A 22,520-nucleotide genomic window follows, 5' to 3' on the forward strand; every position below is an offset into this window, starting at 1 on the left:
TGCGTTTTATATTATATTGCTGGTAATTAGCTTAAATGAATAGGTAATAAGGCCCTTATAAAATGAATAATAACATTATTATATGTTAACAAGACTTTACAAGTGTAGATTTGAAAATGACATAATAGGTAAGTTAAACTCAATAAATGTGTTTGTAATGCTACTATAAATAATTACAAGAACTCAAAAGGCTTTTATAAACATTTCCAAGCAGTCTGTTAATTGTTAACAAGTTTCTTATAAGTGCTTGAAAATGTTTTATAATTTCAAGAGGTAAAATCCAACTTCTTATTCTTTTGTTATTGTTTTTTTAGCAGACGAGTCAATAACACCAGTCGCACCCCCGAGGTCGATTAACAAAGCAGTCAAATCTGGATCTCAGGTGAAATTCATGTTTGAACTGTATTGTTTTGGCAATCCACACATACTCATTAATTACTGTGTACATCAGCCTTGTGATAGTTAGTGTGTGTGAAGGTTTCATGTTTTCTTGTCCAGGATGAAGACACGATGACTACAACAGAAGGCTCGAATAATAAAGGTGGGCACCTGAAGTCTGAGCCTTTCATTCACAATACAGCAACGTTTCGAGTATTTATTTAACTTCTCGTCTTTTTTTCTTTCTCTTCTTTTTCTTTTACACTTGGACCTGTCCCATGTGTGTGTCCATGTATGCAGAGTTGCAGAGCTCGGCTGAGACTCAGCCTCCAAAACAAGAAGAAGAAACAATGGTCAGTTATTTGTTCCTCACTTCATGTTTTTTCTCCTCTTTACTTTTTTCTTTGACTGTTACTCCAATGAACATTATTAACATCACTCATGGCTGTAAGAGGGACTGAATCATATCTGCTTTTACCTTAAATTCATTGTAAAGAAACCATTTTCAAGATTTTGAACATTCTGCATTCCTCTTCCCATTCTTTTGGCCTCTCTCTAATCCTTTGACCTTCTTCTTCTACTTGTCTTCTTCCATCTCCATTCCTCTCTCCGTGGCTGTCTGCCATTGTCTCGTGTATGTTCATGTGTGTGTTTGCTTGCATGCATGTGTGCGTGATGGGGCTTGTGGTCAGTGTCTGCAGGACACCAGCCAGTATGTGCTGAGCGAGCTGGCGGCATTGGAGACGGAGCAGAAGCACATCGACAGCAGAGCCGCCGTGGTGGAGAGACGACTGCGAAGCCTCATGGAGACAGGTGAGTCACACATACACGAAATACATCGTCCACACGTAATCGACAGAAAGTAATCAGTGAGAACTGAACAGCACAGAACAGATTTAAACAAGGTGCAATACATTTATAACCTTTCTTTTTGGTTTTACTGTTAAAACGAAAGAAATACATATATATATATATATATATATATATATATATATATATATATATATATATATATATATATATATATATATATTTACCTTTGTATTACCTTTCCATTTTATTTATATGATTTATTTTATCATGTTTTATTTAGAAAATATGGTTTTCCCTCGAATGTCCTCCAGCTGCTCTGCTTGAATTTCAAGTTTGTTTGTTTTTTCCTACTACAAGGTTTTTCCTACTCGAGGACAGAGGATGCCGTTTGGTTTACAGATTATAAAGCCCAGTGAGGCAATGTGGTTGTGATTTTGGCCTATGTAAATAAAATGTACTCGACTTGTTTTCCACAATCTATCAGTTATCCAAACTGTCCTTTCTTTCATATTTTTATACAGGAAGCGACCGTGATGAAGAGGAGAGACTGATCCAGGAGTGGTTCACTCTGGTGAACAAGAAGAACGCTCTGATACGCAGACAGGACACACTGGAACTGCTGTAAGACCTCTCACACACAGACAGTAGACACATACACAAACAGTAGGATACACACTTGTTTTTTATTTGTTTTAATTTGTCTGATTATTGACTGTGTCTGCAGCCAAGAGGAGCAGGACCTGGAGAGGAGATTTGAGCTTCTGAACAGAGAACTTCGAGTCATGATGGCTATAGAAGGTAAGTATCCAACTGTGGTGGAAGAAGTATTCAGATTACTTCAGAAAAAGTAGTAACACCACAGAGTAAAATACTATTTTAATTATAATAAAATAATAATTTAACAATTATCAGCATCATACTCCTGGGTAGTTTAATGCAGTGATTTTCCAAACAGGATACTGTAGCAGGGTGTACTTCAGCTGTTGCTATGGATACATGAATTGGATAAACAATGGGAACATCCAGCTTTTGCTGCTCTATGTGGTTATAACCACCGAACTAAAAATGTATAAACTTATTGTTAACATCCACTATTATATCCACTTTTATATGATTAATAGTTAAACAACATCCAGTTTGAAATTAATTTTAAATGAACACATTTGGAAGATAATTGGTTGTGTTGATGGGCTGAACGTCTTACAAGAAAAAGCGTCATGGTTTGAGATTTTTTTAGTTTAGTTATTTCCTGTTTCATTTGTTAAGTTCTCTCTTCATGTGTCATGTTTGGCTTTTCACTTCCCCCCTTTGTCTTTTTCCCGCCTTTTTTCCTGTTCACCTGTGTTTTATTTGTTAATTGGTCTATGTAAGCCAGTGTTTTTCCTCTTACTCACTGTTTTCGTCATACATCTCCTGCGTTTCGTTCTGTGTCCCCACGTCGGTCTGTGTTCCCAGTGCTTCTTTGGTTTGTTCTTTATTTAGTTTTTGTACTTCTTTAATTTTCGGTTTTGCCCCTGCCTGCACTGTTTTTGTTGCCTTGGCTTTTGTAGTTTCTTTGTGGACTAATTATTAAATTAAACACAGGTGAACAGGAAAAAGGACAAAGGGAGGAAGTGAGAAGCAAAACATGACACGTGAAGAGAGAACTTACAAAATACCACAGGAAATAACTCAACCAAAAACTGAAACCATGACAAAAAGTCTGGAAACTTTTCTTTTTTTTTTTTTTTTTTAATAAAATTTTAAAAACATAATATTTAGTGAGATATTTAAATGTTGTGTAGGGAAAATGTATACTATAACTGTCAAGCATTATAGTGGGGTAAAGAGTAGTTATATGATATTGATTATATTTGATAGTAATATGATTTACAGATGACTTGAAGACACACAATGATGACATTGATGATGACACACAACATATGTAGACAGTAAAGCAAATTAAGAATAATGAAATAATTGTCCCTTCCTTGCTGTGCATGGTTATATGCATCATTACGTAAAGTTCTGCTGTTTGTCCTGCAGACTGGCAGAAGTCGTCCAACCAGCAGCAGAGGGAGCAGCTGCTCCTCCAGGAGCTCGTGTCTTTGGTCAACCAACGGGACGAGATCATCAGAGACATCGACGCCAAGGAGAGAGGGTGAGCATGTGTAGACGTACTGTATAATGTGTGTGTGAAAAAATGGACATGTTTCAAATTAAACCTCCAGATTAATGCTTGTAATGCTGCAAAAGGATAAACATAAAAAAATATTTATATAGATGTATTCCTTACTTGCAAGCAATTAATTGTATATATTGTAATGTGTTTGTGTGTGTTTTCAGGGCTCTTGAGGAGGACGAGCGTCTGGAGCGCGGTCTGGAGATGAGGAGGAGAAAATTCAGCAACAAAGACAAATGCGTCCTACAGTGAGAGGAGAGAGGACAGAGGAGAGAGGACAGAGCTTTTACTACTGAGCCTCTGAAGCCCAGAAAAAAAAAATATGTTTTTTAAATCTTTTTCATAATTTTTGCACACAAGATAAAAAAACAGGACTTTTGTAGCTCCGTACTGCCTTGGGTTTTTTTTTTTTGTGCCTTTATTTTCCAGGATCCTTTATGAGGAAACCTGATGGGCTGCAAACCGTGTCTTCTTCGAAATACATATCTGTTCAGTCCGTCTTAACGTAATAGTATTATTTTGATTTGTATTTATTTAAATGATGTCAGGTTGTTGTACATCTATTGCACATATGGTATTTTGTGTGTTTGTGTGTTTTTATCTGTTTGTTCAGTATTTGATCACTGGCTTTTCCTCTCCTCGTTTTTTAATGAAAAGTAAGTTCTCTTTGCCACAACAAGAGCTTGTCAAAATCTGCTAAATTAAAGCAGAAATGTGCCTTTGTAACTTTCATGGGAAATCGTTTACAGTTGCTTAGGATCTGGAATTCATTTCTGGTGATTTTTATTTCAGACATTTCCACCCTGAAAGTGAAAAATATCTGGTTCAAACATGCCAAAACATATTAGCTAAAAAAAAAAATAACATGTGAGTAGTCATGAGCTGGACTCAAACACACAATGTTAAGAGTACAGGGTGCATGTTTTCAACAATGATGTTATTTCAATAAAACCCTGAAAGCATTTCCACCTTTTCCACTTGCAATATTGTTCTTGACTGTTTTCTTTTTTAGATGTTAGAACGAGTTTTTCTGGCGTGCACACAAAGGGTGCTCGAGGTGGTTTCCAGCTTAAAGCGTTTATTTCAAGTTAGACCCTGAGTGCCTTAAATCAGCCATGATGTGTATGGTTGTGATGTTCGTGCCTGCTTGATTCACAGAAATGAATCCGTTTCCGTTGACTACTGTGTGCTGCTTTCTGAGGTGTGCTGATAAAGTGGTACTCTGCTTCACATCACTACTGTATATCCATCACGCACTGTATACCTGATGTTGCTGTCTATATTTATGAAGTGAAGATATGGTGAATTATATTGATAAATATGTTGAAGAAAAATAAATACTGGTTGGTTGCTTACATCTTTGGATTTAGTATCTTTTTAGCTTCAGAAAGGTGAACCAATGAAATACAAAGCAGCTAATACAATGCTCCTGCAACAAACAACAAGAAATGAATAATTGTGACCAACTCCTCTTAAGACAACCTTCAAATCACTGGAGTACTGGTGCTACTACTACTACTACTACTACTGCAACTACTGGTACTACTACTAGTAATAATAATACTACTACTACTGGTGCTGCTACTACTACTATAATTTCCTTCAATGTCTTCCTAAAAGAGATGACATGGTTGAAGATTGGAGGTCAATTACTGTGTGTGTGTGTGTGTGTGTGTGTGTGTACACACCTGCACATGTCTCCTCCCAGTTGAGTATTAGAGATAATCAGCTTCCCTCTGCAGCACAGATCTCCACTTTAGTGGGATCTACTAATCTGAAATGTCAGACATGATGAACCTGTGCTAGCTGCAGCTAACCTGAGGAACCTCCTGAAGCTCTGACAGCACACCCACAGTTCTGCCATGCTGGAACCAGAACACGGCCCCATAACGCAGGTGGAGCACACCTATACAAGTTGTCAGGTGTGTGTGCTGAGCTGCCTTCTGCTCGCCTGTCTGTACGTTGGCAGTTTGTACGTCTGGAGAAGCAGCTTACCCAGGTATACGACTCAGCAGCAGACCTGAGACGGCGCTGTTAGACGAGTATTTAAACTGTTGCTGTATGTATGTGTGTGTGTGTGTGTGTTTAGGGACCATCCCAGTGTGATAAAGCGCCGCTGTGCCAGTGTGCTGCTGGTTTCTGCTCTGTCACCTGCAGTGGTGAAGGCTTGGATACACTGGGCTAACATCAAGGTGAGTATATATAGACACAACACGCCACTCTCTGCATCCATCTCAGCTGGTGGTTATTTACTACAATAAACGATATTCGAACAAACCACAGTGAAAAAACTTCTTCCCGTCTTCCTGTTCCTGCATTAGCACTGTCGAGCAAGAGACGATAAAATGTAACTCAATATTCACGCTCACAGTGTGCACTCAAACTCCAGTGTGCTTTAAGTACGTTCCTCCTCTAGCTAAAGAAAGAAACTGCTTGAAATGTGAACAGTTGAATACTGAAGGTCAAAGGTCAGTGTCAGTCAGCTGAAAGGGATTCATCACTCTTAAGGACACTCCTGAGAGGGAGCTGAACCCTGACCGTCCAGGTGAAGGGCAGTGTCCTCACTCCTGGGGGAATCTTTGCTAAACATAAGGTGTTCTGTGAGGTTAAGACCTGGGTCACACTGGCTTAACTTTATAATCGCTTTAGGGAAAAATCATGTTTATAAAGCTTCATTCTTTCCTTCCAGGTTGATGCATCTGTGCTGGAGTTGATGGGAGTTCGTTTGGGAGGTCTGGTTCCTGCAGCCGTACTGCCACTGCTACTGACCATGGTACGCCAGGGAGAAGAAAAAACAGATGTTTATGTCCTCACTAATCTTTTCTAGAGAAGTTTTACTTTACATGAGCACCTGTTTTTCACATTTGATTTCATAAGAGCAATCACCGATCACATTGAGAAGTTTAGGGACAGAATAAAAGCAGCTAAATATCGAGCGTTCACATGAAAACACTACTCTCAGGATCCTGTTTCCCTCTTAGAACATTTTATTTATGTTTCACTAAAGCAATAACGACATTCCAGCGATTCATCTTCCATTCCCAATACGATACGGCGTGGCTTTACAGCCTCTATGAAACGTCTGTATTTTGTAGTAATATCCCATGAGCATGATTAAACCATACGTAGAAAAATGTGTCCTGTACTGTCTAGATCCTCCTCTTTAATCTTCATTTAATACAGCTCCACTGGACGTAATAAACACTTGATTTTATTCCAAACATCAGGTATTTTATCTCGGTCCCCTGGTTCATTCTGCGATGGACAACCCCGAAGGCTTCAACGGGGAGCTGCAGTCTGCACTGGGTGAGTTCAGCCTCGTAAGTCGGGGTTGTTTTACATGTGTGCTCACGTGCATTTGATGTGCACGTCATCATAAAGTCTTGACTTTATGTCCCCAGATGTTCAGTCGTGGAGGCTGTGTGTGGGAGATGCAGTGTGGCTCAGGAACCAGGTGGTGGCACCAGTGACGGAGGAGCTGGTGTTCAGAGGGGCCATGCTGCCCATGCTGGTGCCCTGCGCTGGACCCACAGCTGCCATCTTTACTGCGCCGCTGTTCTTTGGTGTTGGTATGGCAACCTAGATTTTCAGGCTGTATTAACAACATTGCTGACATCATCATAACAGATTAATGATTGATAATACACATGTATTAACTTTGGACTGAGTGAAACTTTTTGTTAACGTGCTGCCTCGTTTGAAAGACAATGTATTTGTGCTCACCACAATTCATAGCTACCCTCTGGTGTCATTCTAGCCCACTTCCACCACATCATAGAGCAACAGCGCCTCCACAAGGACAGTATGAGTGTCATCCTCATGGTGTCAGGTCAGTGGACTTATTTTTTCAAAAGGAGACAGTTGCACATACAGTTATCTCACATGCAGCTGGGTTGGAAAGTAAAACCTCAGTCTTGAAAAAAGAAGATCCCACAGACTGCTATACTGCATTTTACACAATTCTTAGAAGCATAATCATCAACATGTTATAATAACCATCATTAATAAATGGTACATTTATGGTTACTTAAACTAGTTTATAGTTGTTTGGCTGTTAACAAACTATGAATATAATGTGTTACTGTGTCTCACAATAAGTGGCAGTAACGTGTAGAATCTGTCACATTATATTCGGCATGTAAGAAAAAGAAAAAGAAAAACAGGAAAATGTGAGATTCCACGACACATAATTTGATTTATTTTCAGGAGAATATTTCTAGAAATTGGATATCTAAAGAATGAAAACATTGGCCTTGCAGCTTTCAGGTCAGGTGGCTTACAAAACGAGCAGATAAACCTTATTCAATAAAGTTAAATGAAGTTAGGCAATCTGTAACTCTGATTTAACGGAGGAAGATCGTCAGTTTCGCACATTTTATGGAATTAAAAATGTTTTTTTTTTTCTTTCTGTTGCAGGGATGCAGTTCTTGTACACAACTGTATTCGGTGCTTTTACTGCCTTCATATTCATGAGAACTGGTGAGAGAGGAAGTGAGCAGCACAATGACTTGTTAAAGGAAAAATGTTGTGCTTTTTCGTTTTTTCCTTTCCTTCAGTGTGTTATATAGTTTCCTGTGCGTGTGAAAGGTCTGGAAATTAAACAGCTCAAAATCTGCACTGATGGAAGCTCCTCTCTCCCACAGAAAACACTGCTCCTGAAGCGCCTCGTCAGTAGTCCCGCCTTTAATTCTGTGACTTTGTGACATCACACTACGTCACCATGTCACACATTTGAATAATTTATGCCTAGCAGCTAGTTTGACATGTAAGAACTGATTTAGCACAGCTGCTCTGTTGTTTGTAAGCGGTGCTGGCTCAGGCGTGTGTGAGCTGACCAGTCAGAGCAGACTGAATATTCAGGAGGGCGGGCTTTAAAGAGACAGGAGCAAAAACAGAGCGTTTCAGACAGAGGGGGAACACACTGCACTGCAGCATGTAAACCTGTTGTAGACGTACGGCAAAATGAAATTATGAACATAATGAGCATAATGTGTCCCCTTTCACACCTAATAATACAGGCCTCTTTAAATCTGTGACCTCTTTCTGCAGGTCATGTTGTGGGTCCAGTTTTGTGCCATTCCTTCTGCAACAGTCAAGGCCTGCCTGACATCAGCTCTGCCCTGCAGCACCCTCAACGATCGGCTCTCCTCTTCTCATACATGATGGGGCTGCTGCTGTTTCTGGTGCTGCTGTTCCCGCTGACAGACCCCCTCTTCTACGGTGCCATTCCCGTCTGCAGCCTGGCTCCCCCTCCAACGTCTGTATGCCAGATTCGATGAAATGAAATACAGTCCCGGTCTTAAAACTACTTTTTTTTTCTTTTTTTTCACTGTGGATTTCATTGTGTGTTGGGTTTTCAAATAAAAAAAGTATTTTTATACAAAGAGAGTGTGTGCATTCATAGCTTATATGTGTGTGTGTGTATGTGCGGTGTGTATGTATGTGTGTGTGCATGAGAAAATAACGATTCTAGCACTTCAGACATTTCCTGCATGGTCGAAAATATTTCCTACTGTATTGAAACGCAACACCAGTACAACTTTCCCTGGCTGAGAGAGAGAGAGAGAGAGAGAGAGAGAGCTGTGTGTGTGTGTGTGTCAGAGAAAAACAGATGAGCTGTGAAAGCGAATGAGTGAAAAGGGAAGACAGCGGAGGAGACAGACACATATGCAGACACAGACGCAGACAACACAGACACAGAAGCCAACAAACACACAAAAACAACCAAAGTGGAGAGGGACAGTTATGTAAAGTCACATTATTCGGACAAATAAGGCGATGAGAGTCAGACTTGTGAGAATAGGCAGTTACAGCCAGAAGCAACAAGAGAAGAGAAGAGAAGAGAAGAGAAGAGAAGAGAAGAGAAGAGAAGAGAAGAGAAGAGAAGAGAAGAGAAAAATAAAAGGAGAACAGTAAATGAAATGTGGAAGGGGTGGATGGGGGGAAACGTTAGTGCGTCCCCAAGGAAAATCAGAATGTGGAGTAGCAGAGCTGAGAGAGGAGGTTCGGGGTCAGTGGAAACAATGAAGCTTTAGGACTGAGAGGTGAAAGGCCGCGTCAGACCATTAAGATTTATGAGACGGACAGATGAGCTAATTATAGAAATCTTTTCTTTACAACCCAAACCAGGGAGGATAAGTAGATTCATATTAACTAATGTCTGGTCTCCATATTTTTACATTTTGCTAGTTTTGTGGGGATTGTTGTGGGATTTACTTTTTTTTTTGCTTTCTTGCTGAGAATTATAAGATTTCACCGAGACAGCTGTTAGCTTAGCTTAGCATAAAGAATGGAAACGGGGAAGCAGCTAGCCAGGTTCTGACCAAAACTTTAAAAAAAGTAAAACTGTCTATCATTAACCCCTAACTAACACGCATCTCATTTGTTTAATCCATACAGAAACCATAGTGCAAAAGTGTGCTTCCAGACCTGGAATTTGTATTTACGACAGTGGTGTTGCACTCAGAAACTGTGGGGGGCGCCGAATTGCACAAAAATGCCAATTTCTACATAATGTTGCTTTAATCTCCAGGGTTACTGGTATTGACGATAACCTGGATATTTAAAAATGTAATATTGCTATCGTGTTAATAATACACACAATATCATGTATCGCTTCTTAAACCATCTGTGACGACTCAGTAACTAGCTAACTAGCTGCAACCACAACGCGTGGCTCGGCTACTGTCATGCAAAATCCTGTCAGAGGACATTCTACCTGCAGTGCCGGTAGATCTTGCAATAATATCGTTATCGTGAATCATTTTGGCCACAATAATCGTGTAGTGAATGTCTGAAATTATGACAGCCATGGAGACTCCAGAGCGGGCATTTGCCAGCAAGCTACTAGCACTGTAATACAAATATATCAGCACTGCACTTGTTGTTAAAGCTGTCATTATGTCTGAGTGTAAATCGCTTCTTTTAATCGTTTTTTGATATATTCATATATTGTACATAAGTATCTTCAGGAAATTTTGAAGTCTTAACAAGAGCAGATCAACCAGTTTCTGTTGCCCGATCTGGTATCTGAGATTTCCTAATGTGGCTAACGTTAAACAATGCATGGATATGAGGTTAGCGTTAGCGATTGTAATAAAACAGAAAACAGCACATTTAGCAACATTACTAACACAACAACAACGATATTACTGACCTGTAGGGCAAACATACATGAACGGAGATATCTTGGCGAAAGTGATGTTTTTGCGTCTTGCCGCTGCATCCCAGGCCATCCGACGCCTTTCTGTTATGTCCTCTACCTGCGGTCCGTAGCCTTTTTCTTTAGGTTGGAAACTTTTGGTCAGGTATCCTATCTTCCCCATCGTGGGACTTATTGTTGCAGCTTTTAATACAACGCAAGTGCACCATTACACCAATAAATGGAAGCGAAAGGAAAAGTAAACTTGACTACCAACCAGCTATGTGTATACAATACCTCCAATATGGTCCCACATTGCACTGCGGCCAGGCCAAGCAATACGTCATCTGACAAAGACAGATTAGTGAGCTGTAGAGACTAAGCCAGGCTAGCAGTTTACTTATGTTTTCTTGTCTTATCGAGCTAAGCTAACTGGTTACTATTGAGCGAATAATAAGCGTACTTTCCATTTCACATGTTCCCGTTCCTTGAACTTGTTGTGTCTACGGACCAGAGTGTGCTGTGTGTTTGAGTGGTGAGTGTGTAACGGCAGCAATTTCAACAAACCTCTGGTCGCAAACTGGGGTTTATGTTCTGCTCAGCGCTGTCAAATGTTGGAAGTGTGATTAAAGAGATTAAGGAGGGTGTTTTCAAATCGTTCTTTATTCGAGGATAGACAGCTGATTTGTCATCGTGCTCCCTCTCCGCTTCGCTTTCATGCATCTCGACTCAGTCATGCTTGGGGTTGTTCCAGTACAACAAAGTTTTCAGCTGCTGGCCGCTGAGAGTTTGGGGATTTGGATCAAGCTTGACAGCAGCTTTTGCAAGAAGAAACCTTTTTACCTCCCTGATGTTATTCCCTGTGAATTACATTGAGATCGAGTCTAACGACCTGCAATTTGGCGACCACCTTCCGAGAGCACCAGGTGACCTCTGCTTCGCGGTGGGGGAATGTGAAATGAAGACAGCAGAATAAGGCTGTTATACAACTTCCCTGCACATAGCTGGTCTGCAGAAGATTTTAGCATTGTGGTTAAGGGGATGATTTACATCCTGTTACTGTCGCTGAGTCAGGTAGTTTACTGTTTCTCTGCTGTTTCTTTTCAGGATGGCTGGTTTTTTTTGAGAGGCGCAAGGCAGGTCACATGAGGGTGACGTGGGGTAAAAAAATGTAAAGTTTGAACGGGAGAAGACCTGAGAGAGAAGGAGGAAATGGTGCAGAGAGAAGGCAGACGTGTGGTGTGGGCCTGCCTCTGAGTCTTTGTTCCTCGTCCCTTTCTTGTGGAGTCCTTTCTTCCCATTGTTAATGCATTTACCGCTGCACACACACTGACACACGCACGCAAATGTCTGTGGAGAAATATGACTGCATCATGAAAGACACTACAAAGAAGTGTAAGATGTGTGTGTGTGTGTGTGTGTGTGTGTGTGCCGTGTCGATGGAAAAGCTGAGCCTATCATCTGGTAAAGGAATAATCTGTCGTCTCTCGGTGCTCCCTCCATCTCTCTTCTTTCTTGCCTCTCAGCAGTTTTCTTAAACACTAACAGTTTTCTGCTGTTTTCTCTTGCTGTTTATCTGAGGTTTGTTTGTGCATGTGTGAGTCTTTATGCAAACTCCAGACGATCGTGCATGTGTGTCACCCGAGCCTTTTGCTAGTCATGCTGCTTTTTTTTTTTCTTTTCTTCCTTCTTCTCCTTTCTCCAAAGCTTGAAAAATGTTTTTTGGATAGAAAGAGCTCTGTCACTGCAGTTTCCATCAGCAGCCATGTTTGTCTGAAACTTACCATATGACTTCTGACAAATTCAGTAGCAGCTGTTCACACAACGGTGTTCGAATTTCCATTTTTTCGCCAGTTTTAAAGGGGCATTATGTAGTTTTGGAGAAGAAGAAGGTGATTAAACAAGCTGCTCTCAGAGGACAATAAGGTCCCCAGAACACTGTTTAAAGCTAGAAAGGTGGCAGGGTCCGCCACATATAAACAAAGTAAAACAGTATGAAATTGTGTTTGGTCAGTTTGTTTATTTAGTTTATTCAGTCATGAAAACAAAGAGAGTTTGTTTATTAAGTTTGTTTAGAAGAAAATCAGTCACTGAAGACCTTTCTCTTCTGATTACAATTTCTTCCTCAAAACTACAAAGTGCACCTTTAAAGAATTCCTACTAAATGAGAGTGACTTACATCTTGTTTTTCAGCCAAGTAAGAAGATAAAACTACAAATTAGATTTTCCAAACGCTCACCCTGTCCTAGTGGTTTCCAGCTCACAATCTCCAAATCTTGTTCCACTGGAGCTAATCAGCGGCTAACAGTAGGAGGCTGTGTTTGTACTGGGCTGCTCCCAGGTGTGAACATGAGTGAAACTGAGCATGAAAGAATGAGAACATGGCTGAAAAGCATGGTCAGTAAACCACTCCGAGGTTAAATAAAGGTTAATAAAGGTCACCTGGCTTGAAGAAACTCGCTGCGGCAACTAGCTTACAGCTAGCGTCCAAACTCTTTAAGTTGATGGCTGAAGTAATTGTCGACTGAACTATTCCTTCTGGGCACAACCATACGATAGCGACCCGAGTCTGCTCAGATATTTGCGGTGAAGCTTTGTTGACAGTCTGGGTGTGGAAGGAGGGCATTCATGTCTGCTATTAGAGATGAAACATATGGACCTTGTAGAAGAAGTGGATAAAAGTATCGTCTTTTTCCTCCACTCCACAGAAATCACCAGAAATGCCTACACTCCATTATTTAACCACAAGGCCGCAGCTAATTGCTTCAGCGTGTGTGTGTGTGTGTGTGTGTGCGTGCGTGTGTTCATGTGTGTGTGGGACATAAGACACCAGCGGTCGGGAAAAATGAACAACTGACGTGTCCTCCTGCTGTATTCGATATGGTGCAAGCACTTCAATAAGTCTGAATGACCCAAGACAACGAGAAAATAACAATGCAGCGTCCGTGACATCAGTGAAATCGGGACAAGTGGCAGTCCTAATTTAGACTAAAGTCAACAAAACTTTTTAATTATCAAAGCAGTGGCAGAGAAATGTGTGACTCTTGTAAAATGTATTACTTTTTTTAGACTGCCGGTCCTGCACTGCCACATGATTCAGGCTTTTTTCATCCACAAACTCTCAGAATAAAAGAACAGATCTCTATTTCCCACAAATGCCATGGGTATATACAGCATTTACACACAGTAGATTAAGAAATGAATTTTCAATAATGTTGCACAAAAATGATAATATGCACTGAATGATAAGTTAAGTCCCTTAATGATTAATCTTGCACCATCATCCAAACAAATTCACTCACTATCTGCAAAACCAATGGCCCATACTTGAATATTCACATTTTCTGCTACTTCCACTTCACTACATTTTGTCGTAACATGTTTACATTTTTTACTCACTACATTTATTTGTTCACATTCATTTCTAGTTACTTTGCACAGTGCTGCATCGGAGCCGAAGTAGTGCATTTTTAAATCAATTTATTTTTTAAAAATGCTGAATATTGGATCTGATGTATGCAGTATATGCACACCTTCAAATATATTTATAGTTTACTTTTATTTGTACTTTTGATACTGAAGTACCTTTGTGACCAGAAAATTGGGTTATCTTTAGCCACTGGCTAAGTGTTAACCAAGGGGTAACTTAGCCCCTTTTCTCACACAGATTGTTTACCCAGGGTTAAGCTCAGCCCAGCGCTATTCGATTCACACTGCCAATTTATTAGCCCTGGGTTAACTGTCCATTGTAACACACAGCTAATGGTAACATTAACTCGAAGCATGCAGGGCCAGCAAGTCCTCGACTTCAGTCGGGGTTAGCCCACTTAGAAATGTGCCAGTGTGAAAGCACATTTGGGTACAAGATACGAGTTTTTGTCATTTTTTTAAACAAGCATTTAAAAAATGAAATAATGAGTGAGTCCTTCAGTCCTGCTGCATCTATTTTAGATAACATGTAAGTTGAGGCAAGTGCTGAGGATTCCCCAGGCTGTGAGACTCCTGAACTCATCCTTAACAAAAAGCACATTTGTGTTGAGTGTTAACAAACGTTAGCATGCTAACACACTAATCTAAGATGATGGTGAACATGGTAAACATTTACCTGTTTAGCATATTACGATTGTCAGTGAAACCATGCTAGCATGCTAGTTTTTGTATTTAGATGTGAGCATTTAGCTCAAAGCAATGTTGTGGCTAAGTAGGCTAGAGCCTAACACAGATGCTAGCCTTGCTACAGACTCTTAGTCTTAATCTGTTTTCTGCATTTTGGGGGCATTATGGATATTTCAGTCAGAACATGACGACACCGCTGCACTCTGAAACCAACCCTGCGTTCCAACTATTTAGTGTAAGTACAACGTTCTTTATGACGGATATAGGAGCAAGAGGGTCAAAGCTCAAGGCGCGCACTGTCGCGATGAAGAAGTAAGCCCTAATTGTATGCATACTGCATGCAATAGTATGTACTTTGTAAGGGCAGCTGCAGTACTTGATAAAAGTAAAAGAAAAGCGCCCCCACTCTTTCCAGTGGCTTGTGCCACGCTTCAGAGGATTTACACTAAGTCAAGCAAAGCAGCGATGCACACCACTTGGACTATACAACATGTCTGTCACTTTTTGTGTTCAGGAGAAGCTGTCTTTTACAAAGTAGTTCTTCTCTCGCATAGCCAAGCCCCTTAGTCATCATTAAATGCAGGGCACATATTCTTTCAGTGAGGGAAGAGTGTGCTTTTAATCCAGATCCCAAAGCTTTGGTGGCCACATAAGAACATCACATCCAGAAAAGCTGTTCTGCAAAAATATGCATGCAAAAAGAATATGTGGTTGAAGTGAAATGGAGAAGCTTTGGAGCTGGAAGGAACTGTTCAGCTGCATGGAAGCTAGAAGCTGAGAGCGTATCAGAGCCAGTAATGATATGTGGCAAGTGGCTAGGAGTCAAGGAGGTAGAAGGTAGGCTGTGACCTAGGAGGCAGGGAATTAAAAATCAAGAGATCTGTCTGTTCCATTAGAGGTCTTTGAGTTGGGAGATAGAGCGGCTTTGAGGTACTGTAAGTACATTAATGTGAAAGAGGGGAATTGGGAGTGCAGAACGATGGAAAGGAGAAGTTTTGTCTGTTCTATCAATTACATTTGTGGTATGCGTCTCTGGGGGCGTGGCCGTCTGTGCAGGGGGAGGGGTTAAACAGGCCGAATGATAGAATAAACAGAGCAAGAGTGGGAGCTTTGGGGTAGAAGATGTAGTTCTGGGGGAGAGATTGCTGACTTTGGAGGCTGGATAATTAGACTTAAAGAGAAATGTTGGAGGCAAGTAGCAAGGAGAAGATAAGGAAAGGGTGGAGAGCAAGAGGATGCAAGCAAGAGAGGAGGGGGATGAAAGAATAATAAGGAAAGGGAGAGAGGAGACGGAGAAGAGAGGAGGATGGGGGTAGTCCAAGAAAAAGAAACTCAGAAGAAGACAGGAGGAGGAGAAGGGGGTGGGGGAACAAGACCAAAAGGCTCTTTAGGTTCTCCAGGATCCTGAGGTTTTATGTTTGTCCTCCCTCTGCTTCTGACGGTTGTTACATAACTGGAAAAGACAGCTGAATAGTTATACTGTATATATTCTGTCTGCCAAAACCAACACAGCATAGAGCCAGCCGACTCATCTGCTATACATAGAGAGAACATATGCACCATCGCGCACTGATGCAGCCAATAACTGATACAGCGTGACTTTTCCATCTCATCATCCCGTGCTGAGGAGCCACAGCTGCCTAGACGTCGCTGTCACTTTTAATTTTGCGTTAAACAGCCGTTCCGCCGAAAGTTGCAGCGTGCGATAATGACATCAAGCTGCCAAAACTGTGTTGTGGCAGGTCACACTTTCCACTGAGAAAACGTGATGAGCGTTTATGTGGACGGCTATTGTTTGCCCGAGCAATTTTCCACTTAGGCTGCTTAGATTGTTCAATAATTCAGCTTGTATGTGTGCGGCAGACCTTGATTTACATGCTCTCGCCCATTTGTTTGTCCTTTAAATGTCCAACATTCCCATCAGGGCTTCCTCGCCTCATTCATGGCGGACGGATCATGTGACGGCAGCGGAGGTACCCCAAGTCTACACTCATGCTCCCCAGCTACTGAGAGGTCAGGCTGATGCACATCTGGCATTTCCTGTTTCCTCTCCTCCATATGCCCCCGAGTGGTAGCCACATACACACTGAAGAGCACTTACGCTTAGACATCTGTGCCCATGTGAAGTTATTGTATAACAGCATAAGAATGAACTCTTGCAGGTACTCCTGCTCCATACTAAAATGTTTCCATTGGACCGTAAAACCTTCTAGCTGGTGTGGCAGAAAAAGAGAGAAGAAGGGGGTCGGTGGCAGAAAAAGAGAGCAAAGAGTGGGATAAGGAAAGAATGATAATAAAGAGACAAAAATAACAAGGCTGAGAGAAAACAGGAGAAATTTTCAAGGTGGAAGAGAAAAAAGAGAGGAGGAGGAGGAGGAGGGGGAGGAGGGGGAGAAGATCTCTGCATCTCACAGAGCTGACAAACACTTTCCACTCCTGTGGATGCTGTGCAGCGCTTGAAGGATGTGTGCGTGCATGAGAGTGCATGTGTGTGCGTCTGAAGCCATAGGCAAGACGGGGGGACAGAACGGTGCCGTATGGTTTTCATAACTCTCTGAGGGTTTCTCAGTTCTCCAGCCCTCCCCGGCCCGTCAACCCCTCCAGCCTTCCCTTATACACTCACACACTTCACCAGCCCCCTCTTCAAAAAACACACAATTCTTTTTCCTCTACGTAGCCTCCCCCCCCTTCCACCCTCCCCCATCTTTCTCCTTCTTTCTGAGGTTCAGTCAGAAAGCCAACTTTGCAGAGGCAAGAAAGCCCCAGCAGGATCAGATACAGGAGAGGCTTTCTGTCACTGAAATTCATCAGATTCATTTATGGACTCTATTGGACTCTTTTGGACTTAGCTGAACACCTTGAACCCTGGACCCTGCTTCACTGGACTTTAATTTGGACTGTGCTGGACTCAACTCGACTGTCTAAGGGATCCCACTGGACTGTGTTGGTCTCTGTTGGTTTCATAGAGGATCTGTTGAAATTTGACAGTTTGTATATAAATTGGAGTTTGACTAATTCTGCACTGTAGGGCTATTTGTCTAAGTTTTTGAGCAATCCAAGGTAAATCTAATGTCAGTTTTGGATTTATCTGCCTCAGATTACTCCAAGTAAAAAGGTCAGTTAGTCCATATAATTTATTTAAATCCACTAAAAGGACAGAAAACTATAAGAAGTCTGGCAAGCTGCAAGTGTTAAATTTACTGTTTTGTTTGAAAAACTAGTTATTTCCTTTATCAGGTTATTTATTCTGACAGTAAGGTTGTGGTTCTCATTTGAATGTTGGCCTAGTTTTGACCTCATGTCTTGGTGGAGGATGCAAAAGACCATCAGCAGCAGTAGCAGCTGCAGCAGCATGAGTCTCCTGTGTGTCCTGTGGCTGCTGATGGTCTGTCTGGCTCCTGAAAGCCGCGGCCAGAGGCTGAAGGACACAGAGGGGGAGCAGCCAGCAGCCAGGGCTCAGCTGGCGGAGAGAGACGCTCTCTGCCACCAGGATGGATGCTACACTGTCTTCCTCCAGAAGAGATCCTTCAGGGAGGCTGGGCGGAGCTGCAGGGAGCGAGGTGGGACCCTGGCAACGATGCATACCCACGAGGCAGCGGGTGTGGTCCATGAGCTCCTGTCGGCTATCGAGGCGCAGGGTGCCAGGTCGAGGCTTCGCCTCTGGATCGGGCTGCACAGACCTCCACGCCAGTGTTCATCCACCAGACCTCTCAGAGGATTCGTCTGGGTCACAGGCAAAGTCTCCCTTCATTGTTCCAAATATTGACATCATCACCACATCAGACATTTGATTTGATTTTAAGCAGTGAGTCAGACCAAATTGCCCCAATTTAGGGAAAGGTACATAACTGTGCAATTATTCTTACAATTAAACATTCAAGCTTCTCCTCCACCAGTCTGCTTTTAAAGATCACTGCACTCAAGTTGACTGTGATCTAATGGAAAATGTCTGAGTCACTATAACTTCAGCTAGATCTGTTTAAGGATCCATTTGTCAGTTAATTACCTACTTGACTAAATTGGTTCTGGCAGTGTTTATAGCCTAACACATGCAGAACTAAACTGGATTTAGGCCTATTTAACTTTATATACTTTAAGTTAATTATCTGTGGATCTGTGACAAATGTTCTAAACGTTCATTAAATCAGTCTGAATCCGTATTAACAACCAGTATTACTACTTTCACAAACCTGATTAATTAATCAGAAAAAAGCTTGATTTACAGTCAAGTATACAGTTTATACGTACATCTAAATGTATTTAAATGTACTTTTACTCTTACTTTTGATACTTAAACACATTTATTGCCAGAAAATTACTTTTAAAAATTAAGTACATGTCATATCAGATACTTTAAGACTTTAACTCCACTTTTTACAACACAGGTTGTATCAAGAGCTTCTGAATCCCTGTAAGATTATGGTATTAAAGCATTGTGCTGGCCCTCAACCCTCACCTCCCTGTCAGACTCCAGACCTCTGCACCGACTGGATGGTTATTACATTAACTTCTTTTGTTTCACAGAGACGGAGCTGGCGCGACAGGGGAAGTTCAATCCCCTTTTGACCTCACAGCTACCCCTCAACCTGATTTAGCCATTACACAAACGTCGCCTGCTAAAAACCAGATGGGCTTTTTATCACTCAAAGTGTCTGCCATGGTTTTCAGTTAAAAAAAGACCTTAAATTTTCAAGAGTTATGTGCCGCATTTGTTCCATCTGACATGATTTATAGGGTTGGCTTACCCTAATTATAAAAATAACATGTTTTCTCACTTATCCCTCGTGGTATCTAGCAATGCAGCTAATTTGGGTTTTATTGAGCCAGGGTTTGATTTAGAGGTTTCTTCCTTTTCATTCCCAATACTTTGAATGTGAATGGAAGTTATTTTGTGGTGCTCACAGCATTGAAATAAGCCCTTTTGAAGAATCAGTGTGGCTTTTCGGAAAAATAATGCCCTGGTTTCAAGATTAGTTTGTCGTCATACAACTAATGAATGTGTCACAAAACTCCAGTTGTAGTTTCCCGTGTGACACACAAAAAACAAAAAACTATACAATCTACTGAATGACAGATCAAGTCAAAAATAAGCTTGAGAAAAGAAACTGCTCTGTAGTCTGGTGGTACGGCAGCGGATACTTCTGTATCTGTACGGCAACAACTGTGCTGACTGGTGGACAACCTTATTATATTCATACACACAATAATGACGCAGGTCCTTCAGCTGTATTTGTTATACATTTTCTAGTATTTACTACACTATAAAATCTGACGAAGTAACTTTACTTAAAGATTACCTTACCGATTACCTCAAAATTACCAAGTAGACTCATAATTTTAAGTTTTTAAACCTTTTCAGCTCATACAACTTACATTTAATAGTCTGTTTTACTTGGTTCTTCTGAAATAATCGGTTTCCTGACCTTTTTTTAAAGTAAAGTCAGCTTTTAAACTTTACAGTGTAAGGGAAAGTGCCCTACAGTGTCAGGCCTGCCAAAATGTACAAAAGGGGAACTGATCTGTAAAACTACAACCAAATTATTCCAAATCTTACCATTGGAAAACTATTGTAACAAAAATATGAGCAAGATAAATGTGGTGTTTTTAAAGCCCGTGTGTGTAGAACTAGAAAATATCTGACTGTGGTGACTCCCAGTGGTAGCATCAAGAAAGACACCAAGAAAAGATAACAATGGGTGACAATACAGCGGAGAGTGCACAGACTCTTTCCAGGATTGTCTCAATTTTCTACATCTATGCCATCAGCTAATTTGAAAGACAAATAGATAAATCCACATAAAGACATCAGCACAAAGCATTATTAATCATGATAATATTTCACTTTAAATGTGTCACAACAATCTGAAAAAGCCAATTAATTATAGAAATGAAATTGCATGTGAAAGAATCAAACTGAATTTCTTCTTTATTGACTTGTTCCTTGTCTTTTTTTCCAACAGGAGACCAAGATGGCCAGTTCACCAACTGGCTCCGTGAAGACTCCCCCGGGACCTGTGCAGCCCCTCGCTGTGTGGCCATGACCGTCCACACCTCTGAGAGCGGGCGGGAGAGCAGCGACAATTTCAAGTGGCTCGACGGCTCCTGCGCCCTCCCGCTTGATGGATACGTCTGCCAGTACAACTACAAAGGCATGTGTCCACCGCTGGAGGCCGAGGGAAATGGCCCGGCTGTTTACACCACCCCGTTTCACCTTGTCAGCACCCTGCTGACTCACGTGCCTTACGGGTCTGTAGCTACTCTACCCTGCCCTGCAGACAGCTCGGATCCAGATGCTCCAGCTGAGCAGACGGTGCTGTGCATGGAGAGAGATGACGAGACGGTGGGCTGGTCCAGGGATGCCCCGCTCTGCTCGTCCAGTGCTGCTCCAAAGAACCAGGACTGGTGTAGCGGGGACCACGGATGTGAGCAGTTCTGTCAGAACACAGACACAGACTACTACTGTTACTGCTCTGAGGGCTTCGCGATAGATGAGGACGGCTACAGCTGCAAACCCGACCCCCTGAGCGAAACTGACTCTGACCCTGAATTATCCTCTGACTCCGCCGGTCCCACCGAGCAGCCCCACATGAAGGAGGTCTGTGTGGAGATGGGGTGTGAGTACGACTGTGTGGAGACATCACGGGGCATCCGCTGCACGTGCCCCCCGGGCTACCAAATGGGTCCAGATGGCCGCAGGTGTTCTGACGTAGACGAATGTCAACAGCAACCTTGTCCGCAAGAGTGCGTCAACATCCCAGGCACCTTCCACTGCACCTGCCACCCCGGGTACCAGCAGGATGACGAGGGTGAGTGTGTGGACGTCGACGAGTGCCTCGATGAAGGCACTTGTGAAGGCACGTGTGAGAACACAGTGGGGTCCTTCACATGTCTGTGTAACCCCGGGTACAAGTTGGGCAGTGAGGGAGAGTGTCTGGATGTGGACGAGTGTGTGGGGGAGTCGCCCTGCCAGCAGCAGTGTCTCAACTACATGGGAGGGTACCAGTGTTACTGCGACAACGGCTACGACCTGCAGTCAGATGGACTCTCCTGCCAGCCTTCACCTGACGACGAAGAATACTCCACTCTGACCCCTGACCCCAGCGACCCCGCTCACATACCAGACTTGAACCCTCACCATGATATCCCCTGGTCCTCCTCTTTCACCCCGGACCCGAACTTTGAGGCTGAGACCAACTTTGACGTGGACTGGCTGACAGAAGCCCCTGACTTGCTCTCCCCTGACATGGCTCATGGGTCAGATAACCACCTGAACCAATGGGATGCCCTCTCACCAAGGCGATACCAGACAGCCCCATCCCCGACGCAAAGAGACAGCACAGGTAATGAAATTGATAACGAAGCTGAAGCTAAGACAGGAGGTAGAGGAGCTAGTGATGGGGTGGGAGCTGAGAGTGGAAAGGGGTCAGCCACCGGGACTAAGGAGGGATCAGAGACGGATAGTCCAGAGGATGTCAGCGGCACAGCAGAGGGATCTGCTGACGGTAAACGGAAGCATGACAAGAGCTGGCTGCTGGTGGCCCTGCTGGTGCCTCTGTGTGTGTTCCTCGTAGTGATGCTGGCTCTGGGGATCGTCTACTGCACCAGCTGTGCTGTGGACAAGAGCCTGAGCTTCTCAGACTGCTATCGCTGGATACTCCCCACGACACCTCCTGAGAGGAGGGACGGCAAAACCCAAGCATGAACGCTAAACTAAACAAACACAAATGCAAGCACACGTGCATTGAACGCCCAGATGTTTGTTAAACATTTCTCTTATCATTTGGATTTAGTAGAGCTGACTGGCTCTCCCATTCATCGAGGAAAACGTAATATTTTCTGTTGCACACCCTTTGTAAATAATTCACTTTCTCATCATGTTTTTAGAATTCAATAAAACCAATAAACTGATGA

General features: G+C 42.3%; 3 protein-coding genes across 3 annotated transcripts in view; all 3 read left to right on the forward strand.

Moving 5' to 3' along the window:
• The window catches only part of LOC141006652 (EH domain-binding protein 1-like protein 1), a 29,753-nt gene extending 25,046 nt beyond the window's left edge, over positions 1 to 4,707 (forward strand). Inside the window, exons 15-22 of the mRNA XM_073478879.1 lie at positions 315 to 382; positions 499 to 541; positions 679 to 731; positions 1,080 to 1,191; positions 1,713 to 1,812; positions 1,916 to 1,989; positions 3,217 to 3,331; positions 3,517 to 4,707. Of these exons, the coding sequence (XP_073334980.1) occupies positions 315 to 382; positions 499 to 541; positions 679 to 731; positions 1,080 to 1,191; positions 1,713 to 1,812; positions 1,916 to 1,989; positions 3,217 to 3,331; positions 3,517 to 3,604 (653 nt within the window). The 3' untranslated portion in view covers positions 3,605 to 4,707. The remainder of the gene's footprint in view (positions 1 to 314; positions 383 to 498; positions 542 to 678; positions 732 to 1,079; positions 1,192 to 1,712; positions 1,813 to 1,915; positions 1,990 to 3,216; positions 3,332 to 3,516) is intronic.
• A 507-nt stretch (positions 4,708 to 5,214) lies between these two features.
• Positions 5,215 to 8,631, forward strand: LOC141006653 (CAAX prenyl protease 2-like). The gene is made up of 8 exons (XM_073478880.1): positions 5,215 to 5,351; positions 5,442 to 5,544; positions 6,042 to 6,125; positions 6,580 to 6,658; positions 6,754 to 6,921; positions 7,110 to 7,181; positions 7,769 to 7,831; positions 8,402 to 8,631. The coding sequence occupies exons 1-8, from the start codon at positions 5,215 to 5,217 to the stop codon at positions 8,629 to 8,631; spliced, it is 936 nt and encodes a 311-aa protein (XP_073334981.1).
• Positions 8,632 to 17,922: 9,291 nt separating this feature from the next.
• Positions 17,923 to 22,448, forward strand: LOC141006654 (uncharacterized). Its single transcript, XM_073478881.1, has 3 exons — positions 17,923 to 18,343; positions 20,570 to 21,127; positions 21,203 to 22,448. The coding sequence occupies exons 1-3, from the start codon at positions 17,923 to 17,925 to the stop codon at positions 22,309 to 22,311; spliced, it is 2,088 nt and encodes a 695-aa protein (XP_073334982.1). The 3' UTR covers positions 22,312 to 22,448.
• Positions 22,449 to 22,520: the final 72 nt, after the last annotated feature.

Source organism: Pagrus major, chromosome 13 (assembly GCF_040436345.1).
Source record: "Pagrus major chromosome 13, Pma_NU_1.0".
Taxonomy (NCBI): Eukaryota; Metazoa; Chordata; class Actinopteri; order Spariformes; family Sparidae; genus Pagrus; species Pagrus major.